Raw genomic sequence first — 20,262 nt, 5'->3', positions numbered from 1 at the left:
TGTCGGTTCTTGTGTAATATAATGAGATAAAATAATATAGAAAAACAATGTAGCTATTATGGTAAAGTAACCAGAATTTTCCCATACAATAATGAACTTTATAAGTTGGCTAGTGCATTATTTTTATTCTTTTTTTATACGTCACTTATACGAACATTTGAAAACATTGGAATAATTAATTTTCAATGCCAATACTTAACAGATTTAGTATAAACTATTAAGGTCAAGTCGTAGAAAAACACATTTCGTTCATTAGATTCACGGTGTGCACTGTGCAGTAAGTACTATAAAATACTATTAAGGACATATTATTGTCTTTGTCTAGATAACGAAATAAAATAGTTTATCAATTACACAGGTAGGTAATTATTTTAGTCTTATTTATCAGTCATTACACAATTGGGAAATAACGTATGCGATAAGCACTTATATTGATAACAATTAAAAAAGTATTTTCCTAATGCACTATTAAACGATAATTAAAACTCAATCGACAATCAGTAAAGAAACCAAACAGTAATATATAAACCAATATAGTCAATGAATCGCTTAGTTATTCGTACTATGTCAGAGAAAAATATTACTACCTATTTATTATGTTCCACATTTTTTGTCCATATATCATCGGCTATAAATGAGCTTTAAGTTTTCTAAACCTAGAATAAGCTATATTACTATTTTATATATATTATGAACTATTTTGTTTATCTTTAAATGTCGAAAACTATGAAGTAATTACATATATACATGTGTTACGCATTACAAAGGAGTCAAAAAAGTATTTTGTCTATCACGGAGTAAACACATTCATTAAATATTTTTATCAACTAATACAGCCGAGTAAATATAAAATTTTGTACAATAAATTTGACGATATTATTATTATTTATTACAAATAGTATTATTGATGTCAGTAAATTGAATTTATTTTGGTATACAATTCGATTTGACCTAACAAAATATAAATTAGATATTGTAGTTATAATAATTTACGTTATTATTATGATTATTATTATTACGGGAACAACAACATAAAACCATAAAGTTGAAATTAGTGCACAAGTCCTTCATTAAACGTGGGCATTTTAAATCCTTTACACACAATACCGGTACATCATCTAAAATAGAAAAAAAAAACAATTATTACTGCATTAACAATAGGATTATTTTAAGGAACGTTTTTAAAAAATTTACTTTAAATCATCATAAGTCCTAATTTTATGTAATAGATAATCAAAAACATAGTCGACCGCCCGGCACACAACAGTGTGCCGCAATTCAAACAACATGGTTGTACCTTGTGTCGTTTGAACAGCACATTACGCGGCTTGTCATAATATAATAATACGGGAGGGGGGGTTCCTATTATTTTGATTCGTAGCTTGAGTTTTTGTTTATATAATAATATGTCAAACATATAAATATCGGAAAGAATAAAATAACTTTGAATGTAAGACTCTATAAGGCATGTTTTTTTTCTTCCCAAATTTTAAACATTATTATATTATATTTTTATTTTGTATTTACCTCCAAAAATGTTGGGACACCCGCAACACGTCCCGTGTATTATTGCTGAATCGTCTTGACACTTCCAGTTCGGACAGGCTCTGTCCGCGCAGTAATTTACTGAAAAAATATTAATTATTGTCGGCATACAAGTATTTGTAATTATATGAGACACACATCTCACTGGGCCGTGAATCGTAGATTAATAAAATAATTAATAACAATAATAATGTAATACACTCGTAATAAATAGGTTTTCTAGATAAGCGAAAAAATATGTTCCTATTTTTTTTTTGTACAAATATTTTTTTGTTTTGACAAGGCGACCAAAATAAATTTCAATAGAAAATTACAAAATCATACAAACGACCGAACACATTAATATTTCAAATTCCTCATCAATAACATTGCCGGGTACTTTCATAAAAATGAGTTAATCAAAAAAGTATCTAAACAATTAATAGATAATTATTCGATAAGCATAGTGTCTCGACATTTTTGGGTGTCCTCCCTTTAAGTTATTATATTTTTTTTCAATTACCCCTCTGTGTTTTTTGTACTATATATATTTTTGTTTTTAGGTGTACATTTATTTTCAATTTAATCCTTGTGCTTTGACATCGATCATAAAAAACAACCACATTTTTAACCAATAGTTAAGTTAAAATAAGCAGAGTTCCTTTAAACTTTATACTTACGTTTTTCAACGCGTTAGCAAAGTAAGTTAAAGTAAGATAAAAAAATTAGTTAAATCGCCCACCATTGCAAATTTTTATTTTAATATTATTACATTATAGGACACCATCGCGTTACCTCTGTATATATCATCCATGTGTAAAATGCATCGGTTATCCGGTTGCATGGCTCTGCCGGTGGCGTTGGACGCAGTGTACCACGTGTCGGCGGACGATCCGGACGCGTGGAGGACGGCGAAGAGAAAAGTGAATGCGAAAAAAGCGCGAACAGCCAACCCGCAGGACTTCATGGTGAAATATGAACGGATCGCGGAATGACGGCGGTGTTTTATATATATCTACACACCGCGGTCTGCAGCTCGTCGTTCGCCCCGTCTGCATGTGAGCCGTGACGTGTCACCGATAATGTGTATAATACGATGACGTTATCATGTAACGGCGATTTGACTGGCGAAAATTCAAGAATTCCGATAAGAGTTTACAATACAGTTTTATGCCGTGAGTCGACGGCAGAATTCGCAAAGCGGAAGATTGATTCGCGGCAGATACTTCCGGCAGAACAATCGCGCGTACTCCTGTAATGGTTAAAAAAAATTAATAATTGACCATCACACAACTGCATTTTCTTGTTAAATTTATGGTTTTTAGTGACCTTAGGTATTACATTTTTGGATTTTTGTGATTTTATTCATATAGAAAGAAAGAAAGACCGACGGTCCTTTGCGCATGCCATTACATTTATGGAAGCTTCTGACGCGTACAGTCTACACACTAAAAAAAGACGTAAAATTAGATTTTTGCGGCAAAATCGTCTAAAAGTGACGAAGGCTGATCAAATAAAAAAAAAAAAAAAAATCGAAAATTTCTCGTTTTTTTTTTACACTAAAACTGTTCCGACAACACATTTAACAATGCGTGTAAAGTTTAGGCGTTCAAGAATAATTACTTCAACACAGAAGTTAAATTATTAAATATAGTGATTGAGTCTGTTGCTATAGAATATTTTACGTATTTACACAAACAAAATACATTTTACTAACCACGCTAGGACCATACTGGAACACTGGTCATTCATACAATTATTATGAACACAAATTGTTATCAATATAAAAATTATTAAAACAACATACAACAAGCGGTTGTGGATTTACACACATCGCCGGAGTATTACTAATCATTAGTTAATAATATGTGGCTGCGTGGCTCCACCGTGTTAAAAACAGTAGACATAGTAATAATAATAACCGATTAAGATATCCCGCAACAAACAATACAAATAATATTGTATACCTAACAAACAAATGATGCGCGAAATCGGAAACACGCGGCACACAAGAACAAAGATAACGCACTTCCCCCTAGTCCCTTCCTGTCAGATATATTGTCCACTTAAAATAAATTATTCGTTAAATAAATAATATGTGTCAAATGACACAATTTATACTCGTCTACACGTCTATCTGATAATCTATATTGTAATATCGCATCGTCGGTCATGTCTGTATCCAATCACCATTCACCATATCCGGAAACTGCGTGCGGAGTCGGCGGCACCGCAGCTGACGTTTTTATTCCGACCAAATCACCCGCTGTACCGTCACATCGGCGACAATAAATCGCCAGTCACGCGTCCCAACAACGCGACGTGACGACGGACCACAGACGGGTGTCACGTGCATATATATATATTTATATATACGTGTAATACTCACCGATATTAAACGAGCCGCTGAAAAGTTCACGCAGCGGTAACGATTCTTCGCTATACATTTAATGTAGCACCGTATACCAGCGGATTGGGATCGAAATGTTTCATTATACCATGTCTGTCTATCACCGTGACATATTATATTATTTTATTACTCTTGGCATTTATGGACGGGTTGGAATGCGTCGATAGATTTCGTGGTAAAATCGTAGATTATCAAAACTTTTATTGTTTTTTGAAACATTTAGCGGCGGTCCCTTAATCGTTCTAACATACTCGCCGAAGTCTATCAAGCACCCTACACGCTTAGAAAGACGTGAAAATAATTTTTTGTTGAAAAAACGGTCAACAGGTGGCCGCAGTCAATATGAGAAGAACAAAATTGACCATATTTTCATTTTTTTTTTTTTTTATGACTATAATGTTAAAACAGTACACATTAATGTGTGCGGGAAGGTTCTAGTGTCAGAACTAATTCCTTCAAAAATATTTAATGAATGTGTTTACACCGCGATAGAAAAATACCTCTTTGGTTTCTTTGTGATGCGTAACACATAAGTAATGATTTCATAATATTCGACATTTAAAGATAAACAATATAGTGTAAATAGTTCATATACAATATTATTATTGCTTATTACAGGTTTAGGTAGTCATCGCTAAGTACCCGGTAAATATATTTTTGATGAACTCCCTTGTTATTTACCCGGTATTTTGGGTAATTTCTTCAAACAAAAATTATTTAATAACATTTCGTTCATTTACGAACAAATGTAAACAGCGTGGTGATCCGAGTCAAAATACCCATACTTAATTAAAGACATTTTACGTGGAAAGTTGACAAGAAAAAATTACCAAATGAATAAAAAAAATAAATATTTTTAAACAAGAAAAAATTAAATGTTCATAAGCTTACTGTTATTATATTATGTAAGATAAAATATAAAATAAATTTTACTAAAAGAAAACAAAATAAACACGAACTATCCAAAGTTAAGGTCATTTACTGCCGATTAGATTGATAAATGGAAAAAAATGTGGAATATAATAAATAGGTAGTAATATTTTTCTCTCGTATATAGTACAAATAACTAAGCGATTCATTGACTTATTTACATATATATTACTGCTTGGTTTTTTTACTGATTGAGTTTTAATTATCGTTTAATAATGCATTAGGAAAATACTTTTTTAATTTTTATCAATGTATACGTGCTTATCGCATACGAAAATTCCCAATTATTGTGTAGTGACTGATGAATAAGACTAAAACAGTTACGGTAATACCTATACACGTGAAATTGATAAACTATATAATTTCGTTCTCCAGATAATACGTCATCTACGACGAAGTCGATTTCCCAACATTTATCTTCTACTTTTTTCGTGTGGCTAATGAAATTCTTCCACATGTCTGCGTCCACACGCGTTACAAAAAGGTCTGTTCAAACATCACGTTACAGAAATTAAATTCATCCTTAAACACATTTGTAGTGACAAAAGCACGAGTTTGTTCACCTATAGAACGGTCAGGAGCGTTCAATCTTTCGTCGCTTTTTATACACTTGTCCGATATCTGTCCGATAATCTATGTATTATAATATGACACCGTCAATCATGGCTGTGTCCGGCGGCCGTCGATGTCGCACACACTCGCATCACCATATCCGGAAACCGCTTGCAGAGAGTCGGCGACTGCACCGTAGCTAAATTTTTATTTCGATCAACTCACCCGTAGCGTCTCCGTCGCGCAAATAAACCGTCATCGTCATTGCGACATCTACAGGGCCCCGTTGTCGCCCCTTACACGTACCGCTATCACTGGCTCAATCACTGTCATCCGTCGCTATCAACGCTTGACCACGGCCGCATGTTGATCGTTTTTGTCAGTGAAAAAAACTAATTTTACGTCTTTTTCTAAGCGTGTATGGTGTTTGATAGACTCCTGCTATAGTATGTTAGAATTATTAAGGGACCGCCGCTAGACGTTTGAAAACAATACAAGTTTTAATAATCTATGATTTTACTACGAAACTTATCGGAAAACCGTTTTTTTAAAAAACTATGTTTCACACAATTGCCGCCTGAGAACCCAAGTTTATTTTATCACGGTGATAGACGGACACTATTTGTATGGTCTTACGTTCTCTCTCGGTACGACACTATAAGTCCTACTTATAAACATAATTACTCCAGTTTTCCGCGAGTTTTCGCGACATCTAAATCATCGCTTAACTATAAGATCCTAATATGTTTGCATGTCGCCATCTCTAGATAAGCTTTGGTAATTCATTGTATACGCATTCGAATCATCCGTAATTTCCGCGCGAGAGTAACCGAATAATATAATACGTCACTACGGTGATAGACAAACGCGATAAATACTTCGATCCCGCGTCGCCGGTACTACACTATACATGATAATATGTACAGTAGAATTATACACCGTTTCGTGAACTTTTCAGCGGCTTACGGTGACGGAATAATAACGAGATAATCATGTAACAACGTATAATTTCGGTGCTGTATTACGCGTATAAAATACTATCTATGTACGCGACACTCGTCTGTGGTCCGTCGTCTCGTCGCGTTGTTGGGACGCGTGATGGCGGTTTATTGTCGCCGAGGTGACGGTACAGCGGGTGATTTGGTCGGAATAAAAACGTCAGCTGCGGTGCCGCCGACTCCGCACGCAGTTTCCGGATAATATGGTGGTGCAAGTGTGTGTGTGACATCCGCCGCGGCCACCGGACACATACACGACCTACGATGCGATACAATAATATAGTTTATCAGATAGATATATAGACAAGTATAAATTGTGTAATTTCATACATATTTATATTATATTTGACGAATAATTTATTTACACCGGACAATATACGTCATATTTGACCGGAAGAGACTGTGCGTTATCTTTGTTCGTGTAGTGTATATCCACGTGTTTCTGATTTCACGCATCATTTGTTTGCTTTGTCTGCTTGGTATATAATATTATAATATTGTTTGTTGCGGGATATATCAATACTACTACTACTACTACTACTACTACTACTGAACCTAACCTACGTTGTTTTAATAATTTTTTACATCAATAAAAATTGTATTTATAATCGTATGTATGACCAGAGTTCCAGTATGGTCCCAGTAGTTAGTAGTATGTATTTTGTTTGTGTAAATAGGAAAAATGGCAACAGATTCAATCACTATTTAATAATTTAACTTCTGTGTTTAAGGAGCATCACATCCTATCCAGACCCTAGTGTCACCATGTTGCATGCTAAGGTTACATTAGAAATATTTATTAGTATAGTACTATATCTTAAAAATATAATATTATGCCATTGTGGACATGAATTTTTTTTTTAATCCATCAAAATTAAAAGTGTATGAAAATTTATCGTTCATATTTCAAAGTATTTTTTTTTTTTTTTTTTACTTAAAATCGTAAGTCTTATTAAATAACGCATACAATTTTTTTTATTAATCAAATGAAATTTAAAAAAATAGCGTTACCTTTAAATTATACTATTTAATTTGATTAATATAATTGTTTATACATAAGTCATTTGATGATTATTATACTTTATAAATATAAGCATATCTTTTTAATGTAATATCTATTATTATCAATTGAAAGGTATAATTATTTCCATTATGATAATAATACTATGTAAATATATATTTAATACCACAGTTTTGTGCTATATATAATTTGTAACACATTATTATTATAATATTCACTTGAACTGATGAAAATAATTCATTTCACGTAGGTACATACTTCGATATCCATATTGTTTAGACACAGCTAGTATTAAACGTTAAAAACATCAAGTTGCAACTTAACTTCAAATTAACCGGGGACTGTATAACCTTTTAATTTGCTTAGTAATGGTTATGGTTCCTTTTCTTGAGAATACCATTTTATTGGTTTTTGTATTTGGAAATAAAAAACTTAATTAATCTAGCTCAAGAAAAGAACAATTCTGCGAATTGGTTACAAACGTTAAATTTCACATGATTACGTACTATACATAAGTTATTAATAGGAAGTGGGTAGATATAAATTTACAGTGAATATTTTACATGGTCGACTTTATGACAATTTTTTCTGATGAATAATATATCATTCATAAGTTAATTTATGCGTATTATAAGTAGATACAATTTATCATACAAACACTTCAGAAGAAACATAACTGAAGTACCAGAAAATAACAAAATAACAATTAGATAATAATAATTAAAATTCAAATTTGACATTATATTAAAGGTAACAGCGCCAACCATCAACTTAAAGAACATCAATATTTAGTATTGCAAAATTATGTAATTGAATGAAATATTAAAATACAAGTATTTATATTTTTATGCTTAATATTAAAATTAAGCATATTTTTTAAGAGTAGGTTACTTACTTAAATATAGTAATAATTTAATAATAACTGCTAATAACAGTATGTTTACATTTTTTTTCTTTTTAATGTTTTCATTTAAGTCATACAATCGTAATATAATAAATATTATTAACATGTATTTACCTTTTAAGTAACAATGATAAATAATTGATTTTGATTCTTAATTATTTACAAAATATTAAAATTACAATATATTAGCATTTACCTATCATTTTTAGTTAATTAATATCATATAATATCTGGTGTGATTTGATTTTGTTTTAAAAGAACAAGTTTTTCAAATAGTTCGTCGCAGTGGTCGTAACGTTTAACTGTCATTTCGGACATGCCTGTAGAAAACAATTTTTTAACGTGAATACTTGAGGGCATTGGTGTATTATACTCAAAAAAAACCTTCATGACATTTGGGTAATACGGTAACATACTGATATCATTAGATGGACTGTTCAGATACATTTGTAACTCATCTTCAGAGAAACTTTTTGGTTTTTTATTTGATGGAAGACAAAAGAAATCTTGGGTTATGTTAAATTCACTGTCAGTAGTATCCGCACATGGTATTTCATTTTTAGCGTTTGCTGTACTGTCGAATAAGGCTTTCAAATTCGCCTCAGCTAAGTACTGATCATATCTATTAAGCCAAATGAGTTTAAATTTTGGAATTAAACATGACGCTAATATTAATTCTTTTTTTTTCCAAATGTATTCGAATCTTTTTTTAATGGACTCTATGATTGTTTGTAGAAGTTGTTCACAGTAAATTAATTTTCCGTTTTCAAATTTTTTCAATTTTTTTTCCAATGCATAAAGACTTGGTAGTAAGTAGCCCATGTACATACACTCTTCTCCTTGTAAAAAGTCTAAAGTATCAGCTAAAGGAGACATTACATTACAATACTCATTTATGAGCTGAATCTCTTGTGGTGTGAACCGTTGTATTTCATAACAGTCCAATATCTGATTGATCTTGTCTAATCCATTTGGTGCATTTATTATATTTTTTAAATGTAATAAAACATCATATATGCATTTCCATTTAGTTGTATTTGATGTTTTAAAATTAATTCCCGAAGTTTCCCAAATATTTTCATTAGTTGAATGGGATATGTTTTGCTTATACCACATTGATGAGCATTTTTCAAGTATTTTACTGTACAAATGTTTAAAACCGGTATTAGAATTTATCATTTTATTGATATCAGAATTCGCGATAAGGTTCAATGTGTAACTAACACATCTATAGTGAAGAGGTAGCTGAACAAATATGTCGGCTTCTTGCTTAATAGCAAAAGTAGAATTTAATATGTCAAATAAGTCAACAAATGTATTTTCATTATCCGATTGCGTATTATTAATAAAATATGTACCATATTGCTCAATACAATTTGAACCATTGTCAGTGGCTGTTGAAACAATTTTATTTTGAATTTTATATGTAGTGTAAATTGCATGCAATTCCTTGACAATAACATCATAAGTATGATGACCTTCAAGACGACGGCACGCTAATGAAATCGATTCCCTCTTGAAACTTTTAGAATTTATCCAGTGGCAAGTGACACCGAGATAACTATTTTTTCCATTTGTCCAACAATCGGCTGTTGTGGATACATACAATACTGACGATAATGTATTGATTATATTATCTACCATGGACAAATAAAGATTTTCAATTTTTGATATTAAAGTTCTGCTGGTCATAATTTTTAAATCATTTGGTAAACCTAATCTAACCAGATTCAAAAATGATGGATTATCAACCACACTCAATGGCTGGGTATTATTAACAATAAATTTTAACAGCAAATCGTCTAATTTTTGCTGAGTAACACTTCTCTCTGACCCACAACGTTCGAGAGTCGACTTTTGCAAGGAACTTTTGTTTTGGTTAGTATCTAAACTAAAACGTCTTTTTTTGTTAATTAAATTTTGTTTACGTTCGTTTAAATCATTTTCGAAATCATTGTTTTTGTTATCATGAACCTTCTGAAACATAATGTTAAATAAAAACAAAACTATTATACCGTTTATAATTTATTAATACATCAACACATGATTGTTTATACGTACAATTAATCTAATAATTATCTCTCTTAAAAAACTAAAAAATGTCGAATAGACTATAGTCATAATGAATTTCAGTTGTAAAAACCAAAAATTAACACATAACACAATATATTATATACATACAAGTAACTACTATATTTGTATATTATATATTTAGTGGTAAATTTACCATAAGTTAAATTTGTTTTTGCATTTATAATAATATATATGTTAAAATAAACTACAAGAATTAAATATACGTCCTTCAAAATATTATATTGTTAGTCGGTTATTAATGTTTTTATAATTTACTGATTGATTCATATTGTAACACTAATAAATAATAATTAAATAATAATAATAATAATAATAATAAGTTTTTATATAATATACTAAATTAAATTTTATATTTGTCTGTTAAAATGTATTTATTTTATTTTCAAATTATAATTGTATGTTATCGAAACTAATTAGTGATATTTATATAAATTAAGTATAAAAAAAAATGGATGATAATATGTATTTTATTTATTTGCACATGGTGCACTATCGTAGTATGTAAGCACTTATATTATAGCACTTGCTAATGTATATTATTTATGATAATGAGAAAAGTATTCACAATATTTGAAGAAATAAAATGTATTATTTATTTAGTGTGCATCATGGACGCACATCAAAGATCGATATATCTGTTTATGTGCGTATAATATAAGTACTAAATATTATTTAGACGATGGTTTAAGATAATTATAGATGTTATATATTTATAGGAAACAAAAATAAAAGTATCACAATAGTTTTTAATTTTTCTACATTTGTATACTTTGTGTATCAAAAATAGCTAGCCATCAAGTGAAATAAGTTCAAAAATACTAATTCTATTAAATTATTATAATCAATACTCTTTTAAAAATAAAATTAGAATTATTTATGCGTGGGGTATTAGCTGTGGAAAAAGCCAAGAATCCTTGCATCACCTCTAGAAAGTACTATTCTTTGTGTATGTTCTAAATTCAAATATCTGTTCAACTTTTATTGTTGTGTAAATGAGGTTCTCGAAAACGTGATTATTAGAATTAATTTATAAAAAATGTAAAATAAGTAGTCAATAAAATAAAAGTTTTCAGCTTTTATTACTATGATTTGTACATCACAGGTCGTTTAATATGTAAAAGCCTGAATAAAACTATAATATATGCTTTTTAGCTTTTGCTTATAGGCAGTACGATTACTGATTTATGATTAGTAAATCCTAACAACCACTAGTAAACGGGCTTTATCGGTAAGTACACATTTTTCATAAATATTAACTGATTACGGTTAATAGTAAATGTTAACATACTTTGATGTGTCGTTTGAGGTTTGAAGGTGAGGTTTTTGATACACTGAGTAATTTAGACGAAGGTCTGCATAACACACATTGTACAAGAAAATTATTTCCTCTATTGCCTTTACACACAAAGTACTTTTCTATTCCTGGCCAGGGCATGGTCGGCATCACTACAATACAAGTTATAAATCAAATTATAAAAATAATTATTATTGGATTCAATACCATTATATTAACTTATTACAAAATAAGCTTGTAAGTTTGTAAGGCACCTAAACAAAGTACAAATGCAGTATAACATATGTCATTATATTTATTGCTCATTTAAGTACACACGTTTTTTTATCTATAATTTGAAATTTTAAACCGAATAAATTATAAACTAAATATGTTGTAGTTGTTTAAGTAACAATATTACAAACTATAAATTTTCACTATGATACTTACTAGGCTCAGATATATTGCTTATGTTATTAGCTATTACAGGACGAAGTCGATCAACAACATTAATAGAGCTTGAAACAGTGGTTCGGTCGTTGCCCTCATAGGATCCTACAAACATTTTTTTTTGTGTAAGTCTTATTTCGTTTAAGTTTAAAACATACTTGAATTTAATAAAATGTTTATACTTTTATGGGAATTTGAAGAAGTACTATACATTTTTCTTTGTAATAATGGATCATACACGTCTTTTTCGACTTCGATAAAATATTCCGCTTTATCATTGCATGGCTTTGAATAATTGTTCATATCTGATTAAACATTAGCGTTAAGTTAAGAGAAAACTAAAATATCAAATTCTCGACAAACAAAACATTCCGATCGTCAAACTATAACTGAGCGCCTATTGTATCTTCTAGTTCGGCTTAAATTGGATTGTTCAAATTTGTCACGTGAAAATGAAACATCGATACTTGTCTTGGCAATTATTCGGTATCATTAACAAGTATAATAGAATGATGTCATTTTTGTATAGGCTTAATTTTTAGTCGTTATCCGCAATCCTATATTGCTCACCGACGAGTGTTGACTGTTGAGTGTTGCTGTTTATTATTACGATTAATTATCATTTATCACTCAAACATTATGATTATCAAGTATCCGTGTCAACAACTTTTTATATCGTTATTATTCTACGATATTAGGTTTAAGATATGAAAGCATATATCTCATACGACCATATGGCTGTGATGTTGTATTTGTCAATAAGATATATTATATTATATTTCAGTGTATACAAAATGTACATACTGTTTTACATTGCATCTATATAGCATGATATACGATTCCTTGTTATCTGCGTATAGCATTATGTTTGGTAGATAATAAATGCTGAATTGTATCTCTAGAGACCGAGCTTATTTAGTATTATGTATTTATATGTACGAGTTTTTTGTATTGTAACGTTTATTGTTAATATCAAACGGTTTTGTTGTTTTATGTTTGTTTAAATATAATATTCAATGAAGTGTATAAAATGTATATATATATATATGTATATATCTAATAATTTTGTACGCGTGTAAAATAAAACGTGTGTACAAAAAAAGCTTAGTGTCGTCGGCGGAAATGTGAATTAGTTAATTACAAAAATATTGTATATACATATATATATATCACACGTTGTCTTTAAAGTACGAAATGATTATGTTGTATCAATATAATATACTCGTACTTAACTATTTACATTTCCGCCGACGATACTAAGCTTTTTTGTATTATAAACACGTTTCATTTTACACGCGTATAACGTTCCCACGATGCGAATCCGCGTTATGAAGGTTTTCACTGATCCGTCTGTGGCCAATGATACCGCGCGAGGGCCGGTTGTATAAGTGGCCGCCGCCCTTTGCATCTTAGCGGCAAGAGATCTCTCAAGAACGAGCGAGTTAATACCATCATATAATATCATATCACGGTATTGACTCACTCGTTTATCTGACTATCGAGTAACGATCCCTTTTTATTTTAGTATCGTCAGACACGAGACATAGAAAAATAAGGCTCAGAACCGAACAAACAAACATGCCGATGTGCAGCCAATATTCGTCTGAAAAATAAACACAGAAAATACAAAATACAACTATACATTTCTCGTAAATAACAGGAACACTGGAAAAGCGAGTATAGCTTTAAGTATTATACAGTCTCAAGAGAACGTTTTATCCGCATTGGTCGTCTTTGTCTTCCTAACGTACGTCATGATAAATATGCATTCAGCGGAACACATGTTATGTTGTTAGCCTTAATATTTGAGTCAATTTACGACTTACCTGTTCTACGACAAAACTTAAAAGGAAAAACATCGTCTAGGACATGTCGTATGCTCTAATTGATGTTATCGTATTGAACTGATTTATTGCTATTCAGAACATCACAACTTTCAAATGACAATAAGGACGTGATATCAATAAAAGCACATGACGTGTCCTAAATAATAATATATTCTTAACATTAAGTTTGATAATAGGCAAATTGACTCCGATATTAAATCTAACAGCACAATATGGTATGATGTAATTTAATAAAACAGAGATAACACGAGTGCGAGTATAACGTCGTCTTAATGATATTTCTGCGCCCGGCGTAACATTATTATAATGCGCGAGCGTAAACTTTCGAATGTGGCGCAAACGCGATCGGCCGTGTTTTCAGTGCTTTTCCGGTATACCGTTTGGAAAAAATCAATAATCTTTACCGAAATGAGGAAAAAAATATAACGCTAGATAAACAAAATCTATGAACAGGTTGTTCATGACCGTCATGTATCCCGCGATGAAAGACTCGGGCAACGGGTACATCAGTTCGGCGCCCATCTCGTAGAATAGGGGCTGGCAGCCCCACGTATACGGAAACGCCACCAATATCACGCATTCCAAAACAGCTGAAAACGCACGTAGAATTCGTTCAGAGTTAAAAATAAAATATTGTGACCGTTATCGCTGAATCTTTTATGTCATCGAGGACACGTACTGAACGTGAGCCTGGTATTGAAGCTAAACATCATCATCAGCCAAAACACGCAGAACGTCGATATGAAATGGCAGCCCAGCATGATCCTTTTTTTGTAATCGGGGGCCTGGTCCGCCAACCTGCTGAACGCCAAGTTCAAGGCAAACACGTGTATGATCATGTAGAAACTGCACTGGGTGGCGTATTCCTTGGGGGGGAAAAAAAAAATAGTCGTATAGCCCACAAACTTTAATAATAATAATAATAATAATAAAAATCAATTTTAAGCAACAACGGATTACGGGTGGTGCGCGAAGTCTATGGAAATTCAACGGCATCAGCGACGCCCAGGGAACCGACATCGTGCTGGACAGCGTGAACGCCAACACGAGATACAAGGCGTTGCGATTCCTATATTACAAACAGCAGATATGAGAATACAAAACGAAATCATCGCCGCGATTATCGGCACCGCGGCCGGGGACGACCGACGTACGTGACGAGCGTTTTAATCGCGTCCACAAGTTTAGCGTTCCGCCGCGAATCCGTCGACCGGTCGCATTCGTAGTACGACGAATGGTGGTGTTTGTGGTTTCTGGGAGGGAAGAATAAGTACACCAAGAGCGTCATCAGGCCGTTCAAAATCAGACCTGTAATCGTCACGCGCATTATGGACGTGAAACTATATAATATTATCAAAATACTTGGGCGGTATTCCGAATACTTTTTGAATACTTTTTTTTTGAAAGTATTCAAAACAATATTTTAAGTACTTTTTACAAATATTCTTAATACAGTATATAGAATATTTTTTTTACCGTCCAATCACACTAAAAATAATTTCATTACGTCTTCTGTCATAGAAATTGCTTTTGTACTTGTATATAACCATATAAGCACCTATGAAATCTGTGTATGTTTATATTCAAAATATTGTATAGTAATATATTATTTTGATTTTATACTATTTTTAGTGGGTGATGTTATTTCAAATTTGAAACGATGAATTTGTAATTATTATTATTATTTAAGCCATAGCAACTTGGCTATTGGCTTAAAGTAGTCGATTATTGTACTACTTTTTATAATAATATTAATTATATTATAATTAAGTATCAATAGTATTTTTTGTGAGGATTATTATGTTCCTTTATTAGGTTTTACTAAAAAAGTTACTCACTTTATCACTTAAATGAATCATATAATATTATAATTTGAATATAATTTATATCGAATAGATTGGACAATGTTCACTTATAAACACTGAAGTGAAAAAAAAAATATTTTTGTTATTGAAATCTAAATCTACTAAAAAAAGTATTTGGAAAATATTTGGGATAATTTTTATGAAGTATTTCGAATACTCGGGAATACTATTATCATAAAGTATTAGAATACATACTTTTAAAAAGTATTTTACCCAAGTCTGATTATTAAGTAGTAATTATCTTACAGGTGTACAACATTTGCATTATGCGGATCTTCATAATGAAAGGTTTTTCCAGCCCGTCCCTGGCCACCGACACTACGTAGGGACCGATCACATAAGTGGCCGCCGATCCCAGCATCCTGACGGCGAGACAGACACCTTTAAACAAGCAGACGACCCGCCCGGTCAGTGACACCGTATAACATTTAAGTCCAAGTATGTAGGTGGGTATATATATATATATATGTATTAAATGAATGCACCACCGCCGCCGCCACTAACCTGTAGCCATGTTCCTCTCGTTCTTGGGGAACCACAACGCCGACATGGTGATTATGAGAGGCGTCATCAACACGCCGCCCACGGACAAGAATATCGCCGACAAGTGCAAACACCTACAACGGCACGATAATATTGTTACGATATTAAGTGCGATGGATGGCTGTAATCGTTTTAATAGCTGCGCCTACGCGTTACGAAGGGGGCGTGCTGCTGTCCACACACATTACATAATATAATACCGTGTACTTCGTCGTTTGCGCAGATTTAGCACGCGTAAACGTTCCCCTATTATAGAGATGTACCGATTGTATAATGATAAAGTAAAATTGTAATTGATTTCGTTCGACGGTTATAATAATAATATCTGAAAACTCGTTATCGATAAGTGCGATTGTTTAAATTTCAAATAAACCTCGTAATACACGAGGAAATATTTGTTCCACAATGGTATGTATTGTACGTGTACATAGTAACTGTATTACTGTAGTTACTTTAGAATCAGTCAATTGATTTTATAATCACATCAAGTTCTATTTTTTTCCCAACGAGAACACCATAGACTAAAAACTATAGTTTTTATTAAGCAAACAAAATAATATAATCATAAACATCATTGATATTTGTTATAAATATTTATTTATACTACCTTGTATTTTAAATAGTCGAATTGAATAATGTACTATTTCTGAATTTCAACTGTGATCAAATAATGATTAAAAAATAATATAAACACAATTTTATATAAATATTCTTATTGAAAATGTTACAGTCTCGCTGAAACGCATATTATATAATTTAAAATCTTTGAAAATATTCATAACACTATATCAATACCAATAACATTAAGAACTTTTAATTGTAGGGTCTATCATTTGATGGCCTCCCTCTCTATCAATCACTCATATTATGTATTACTTTTACAAATAATATTTCTGTTTTTTTTTTTTTTTTGAAATGTATTACTCGTTGTTTGGCATGGATTGTAAACATTCAGCTTAAAAATAAAATTGATCTGATCTTTAACTTACTAAATTATAAGTTATTCTTTTATTTTATTCAACTATGGTAACTTTTACAAGGGAAAAATAAATGAAGTAATCCTTAACATTAAATTTACCTTATATTTTCTATATTAATTTAACTCGACTAGTTAAAAAGAAATAGTCGACTTGTTCAAACTTCCACACTTATATTATTCAATACATATATATAATATAAGTAATTTTCATTTCGTCGTACAGTTTAGAATATATATGTCATTAGGTTTTTTCACAACTATACAATTGTCGATATTTACAATAAAACGGTTGATTCTTAAGCGACAAAGCAACTATCCTCAACAGACATACACGAATCAGATACGACAGACTAACTTTATTTAAAAAAATATTTTTAAATGTTTTCCAAGTAAGATATTTCCGAAAATTGTACATACATACAAATTAAAAAAAATGCGAAATGTGCACAAACATGCTAAAAATTTCTCAAGTATGCATTTTTCCTAAGACATGTAAAAAATATGCAAATTTAAACTTAATATTTAGTTTCGCCATTTCATAAACATATTTATAACTCACCTACAAATAATCTACACACAACAAAAAAAACATCCAAGTGCAAGAAGTCTCGAACCCTATTTAGAACATATACCTACCGCACATAATCCTGTATTATAATCGTACGACTAAATTTTAATATAGATAATACGGGATACAAACTTACAAGGTACAGGAGTACATAGACGGCATGCATCTTATGGCCGAGCCCAACGTGTAAAAGCAGCACGAACACAACAGGCTCAATCTCAACCCTGCGGTGATAATATAATAGTGATATTATATTTAGTTATTCGTCATACTTAACGATAATAATACCAAATTTCCAAACGGACGACAATGTTTAATATTATTACACATATTTATACATATAATATGTATTAGTATTACGTTACTTACCGCATTTATTTATTGCCACACATGCCGGAATTATCAATATTGCAGTAATTACACTGCCCCATATGGGCAATAACGAAATAGATCTTCTCGTCCAATTGGGAAACGCCAACAACGCCGATTCGTGTATTGCACCCCAGATGGACTGAGAAAATACCTAAAATGCAAGCAAATAAATCAAACTTTATGGTCTGCAGTGCATCTATTATATTATTTATTAAAATATATTTTAAAGTTCTACTGCGTTTTTTTTTCGAATGCTACGAACACGCTACCAGTACTTATGTATTTAGTAATATAATAATATAATAAAATCACGTCATTGTATGCTACGAATAAGTTAACGTGTCTATTTGTCTATTATTAATATACCTATCATTTATATATATATATAGATTTGATAATAATAATATATTATGTCAAACTCGGGGCAGCAGGTAGGGGGGATATACAATTAAAAAAAAATATATTTTACGCGCCTCATTTTGAAAGGCGTATGGTACATATTGTCATACAATTGAATCGAAAGAACGAATCGTAGTGATCTCACGTATAATAATACCTATAGGCTGTAATATCATAGTTGAACGTCTGCGTTATTTTATAGTATTTGATATTTCGATAATATCTCACTACGTGTTATGGACCTCACGCGGTGTTAAATATTTTCATACCTGAATTAAAATCGGTATGGCCATCAAACTGATGACGAAAAATCTCATAGATCCATTCTGCCTGCAGACTGTAGATGTTGAAACCGGATAGTCTGATAGTTCCGAGGGGATTAGAATCGTCGTTTCGGAAAAAGACCCATTCTTGAAAAAAAAAAAAAATCAAAATTAGGCACAATACAAAAAAAAAATATTGATTAATGCTGTTCATAAATTCTATACTAAATACCAATTCAAACATTGTGAATTGGTCAATGTTATGATTTTATGTAGCTTTTGCGGTGAAAAAGTTAAGTTGGCTTTCTTTACAATATAACTACATAATCGTTTGTGGTAACCACTATTTACTTAACTAACTTACTTCTAGTCAATCTTATTATTTACCTTAAGGTCGTCATCAACGTTTATCAACGTCGTCATTAAATGAATTGATTGATCTGACTCGTGCAAGAAGTTTTTACGACCTTTCTGGTTGAATGTAACGCCATTGTTAACCATTTGATGTGATCGTATTTAAATGATTAAATTATTATACATTAACATGAAATAAACTATAAATAATAAATAACAATAATATGTATAATGTTTCAATGAATAAATCTTAGTGCGAAAACGAATGTTTAGCATTTATTTATATTGTGTGTGCTCATGACAACACGTGGTAGTCAATTAAACAGTGTGTATATGTACCATATACGTAAAATATGAATACACTTAATGTAACAAAATATGTTCGATTATGATAATATTTTTGTTTACGAGTAAAGAGGATTTAAAATTAAATCATCCATAATGGTTCCTCGTAATTTTTTATTACTCTAATAATTTAAAAGCATCAAAAATACATAGTCATGATTTTTTTTTATTAGCGTTTAATTTCAAATTTTAATAAGATCTGTGAACATCAGTGTAAATTCATGAATTTGTTCATGATTACATTTTAAAATTTTTAATAGGTTTGAACATATTATACAAGTCTACTCATAAGTTAAAATTTCAAGAATTCAAAAAGAGTTAAGCATATTATGATATTTAAAATGCATTACGTACAAAACTACACCTATGTAATGTTGATAAAAATTCAAGAGCATTTTCGCAAATGAACAACTTAATGAGAAATCTCGTGTTCAATTTTTAAACATAAAAAATAATATATAAAATAAAATTATTGTACCCCTAAATTGCCTACACAAAGCGCCGTCTTACCCTAATGTGTCACGATAATAAACTATAGAATAATTATTACACTGGTAAATCTATCAACAGC

At 31.1% G+C, this 20,262-nt stretch overlaps 3 protein-coding genes across 4 annotated transcripts; all 3 read right to left on the bottom strand.

Annotated features, from left to right (window-relative positions):
* Positions 1–917: 917 nt before the first annotated feature.
* On the bottom strand, positions 918–2,522 carry LOC113549694. Its single transcript, XM_026951108.2, has 3 exons — positions 2,320–2,522; positions 1,528–1,626; positions 918–1,118 (listed from the first exon to the last, which is right to left on the bottom strand). The coding sequence occupies exons 1-3, from the start codon at positions 2,489–2,491 to the stop codon at positions 967–969; spliced, it is 423 nt and encodes a 140-aa protein (XP_026806909.1). The 5' UTR covers positions 2,492–2,522; the 3' UTR covers positions 918–966.
* Positions 2,523–8,489: 5,967 nt separating this feature from the next.
* On the bottom strand, positions 8,490–12,719 carry LOC113559985. Of its 2 annotated transcripts, none has more exons than XM_026965782.1 (4): positions 12,339–12,719; positions 12,157–12,261; positions 11,722–11,879; positions 8,490–10,313 (listed from the first exon to the last, which is right to left on the bottom strand). In XM_026965782.1, the coding sequence occupies exons 1-4, from the start codon at positions 12,457–12,459 to the stop codon at positions 8,559–8,561; spliced, it is 2,139 nt and encodes a 712-aa protein (XP_026821583.1). In that variant the 5' UTR covers positions 12,460–12,719; the 3' UTR covers positions 8,490–8,558. The 2 variants fall into 2 exon arrangements, with proteins under 2 accessions (XP_026821583.1, XP_026821578.1); XM_026965777.1 differs by having other exon boundaries at positions 8,490–10,316; positions 12,339–12,718.
* A 3,375-nt stretch (positions 12,720–16,094) lies between these two features.
* Positions 16,095–19,493, bottom strand: LOC113548306 (solute carrier family 49 member 4-like). Its single transcript, XM_026949116.1, has 6 exons — positions 19,380–19,493; positions 18,999–19,139; positions 18,328–18,481; positions 18,095–18,182; positions 16,373–16,485; positions 16,095–16,249 (listed from the first exon to the last, which is right to left on the bottom strand). The coding sequence occupies exons 1-6, from the start codon at positions 19,491–19,493 to the stop codon at positions 16,095–16,097; spliced, it is 765 nt and encodes a 254-aa protein (XP_026804917.1).
* Positions 19,494–20,262: the final 769 nt, after the last annotated feature.

The sequence above is a fragment of the Rhopalosiphum maidis genome, chromosome 4, assembly GCF_003676215.2.
Source record: "Rhopalosiphum maidis isolate BTI-1 chromosome 4, ASM367621v3, whole genome shotgun sequence".
Classification (NCBI taxonomy): Eukaryota; Metazoa; Arthropoda; class Insecta; order Hemiptera; family Aphididae; genus Rhopalosiphum; species Rhopalosiphum maidis.
Note: the sequence above shows the minus strand (reverse complement) of the source record. Positions and strands in the feature narration are given on the sequence as shown.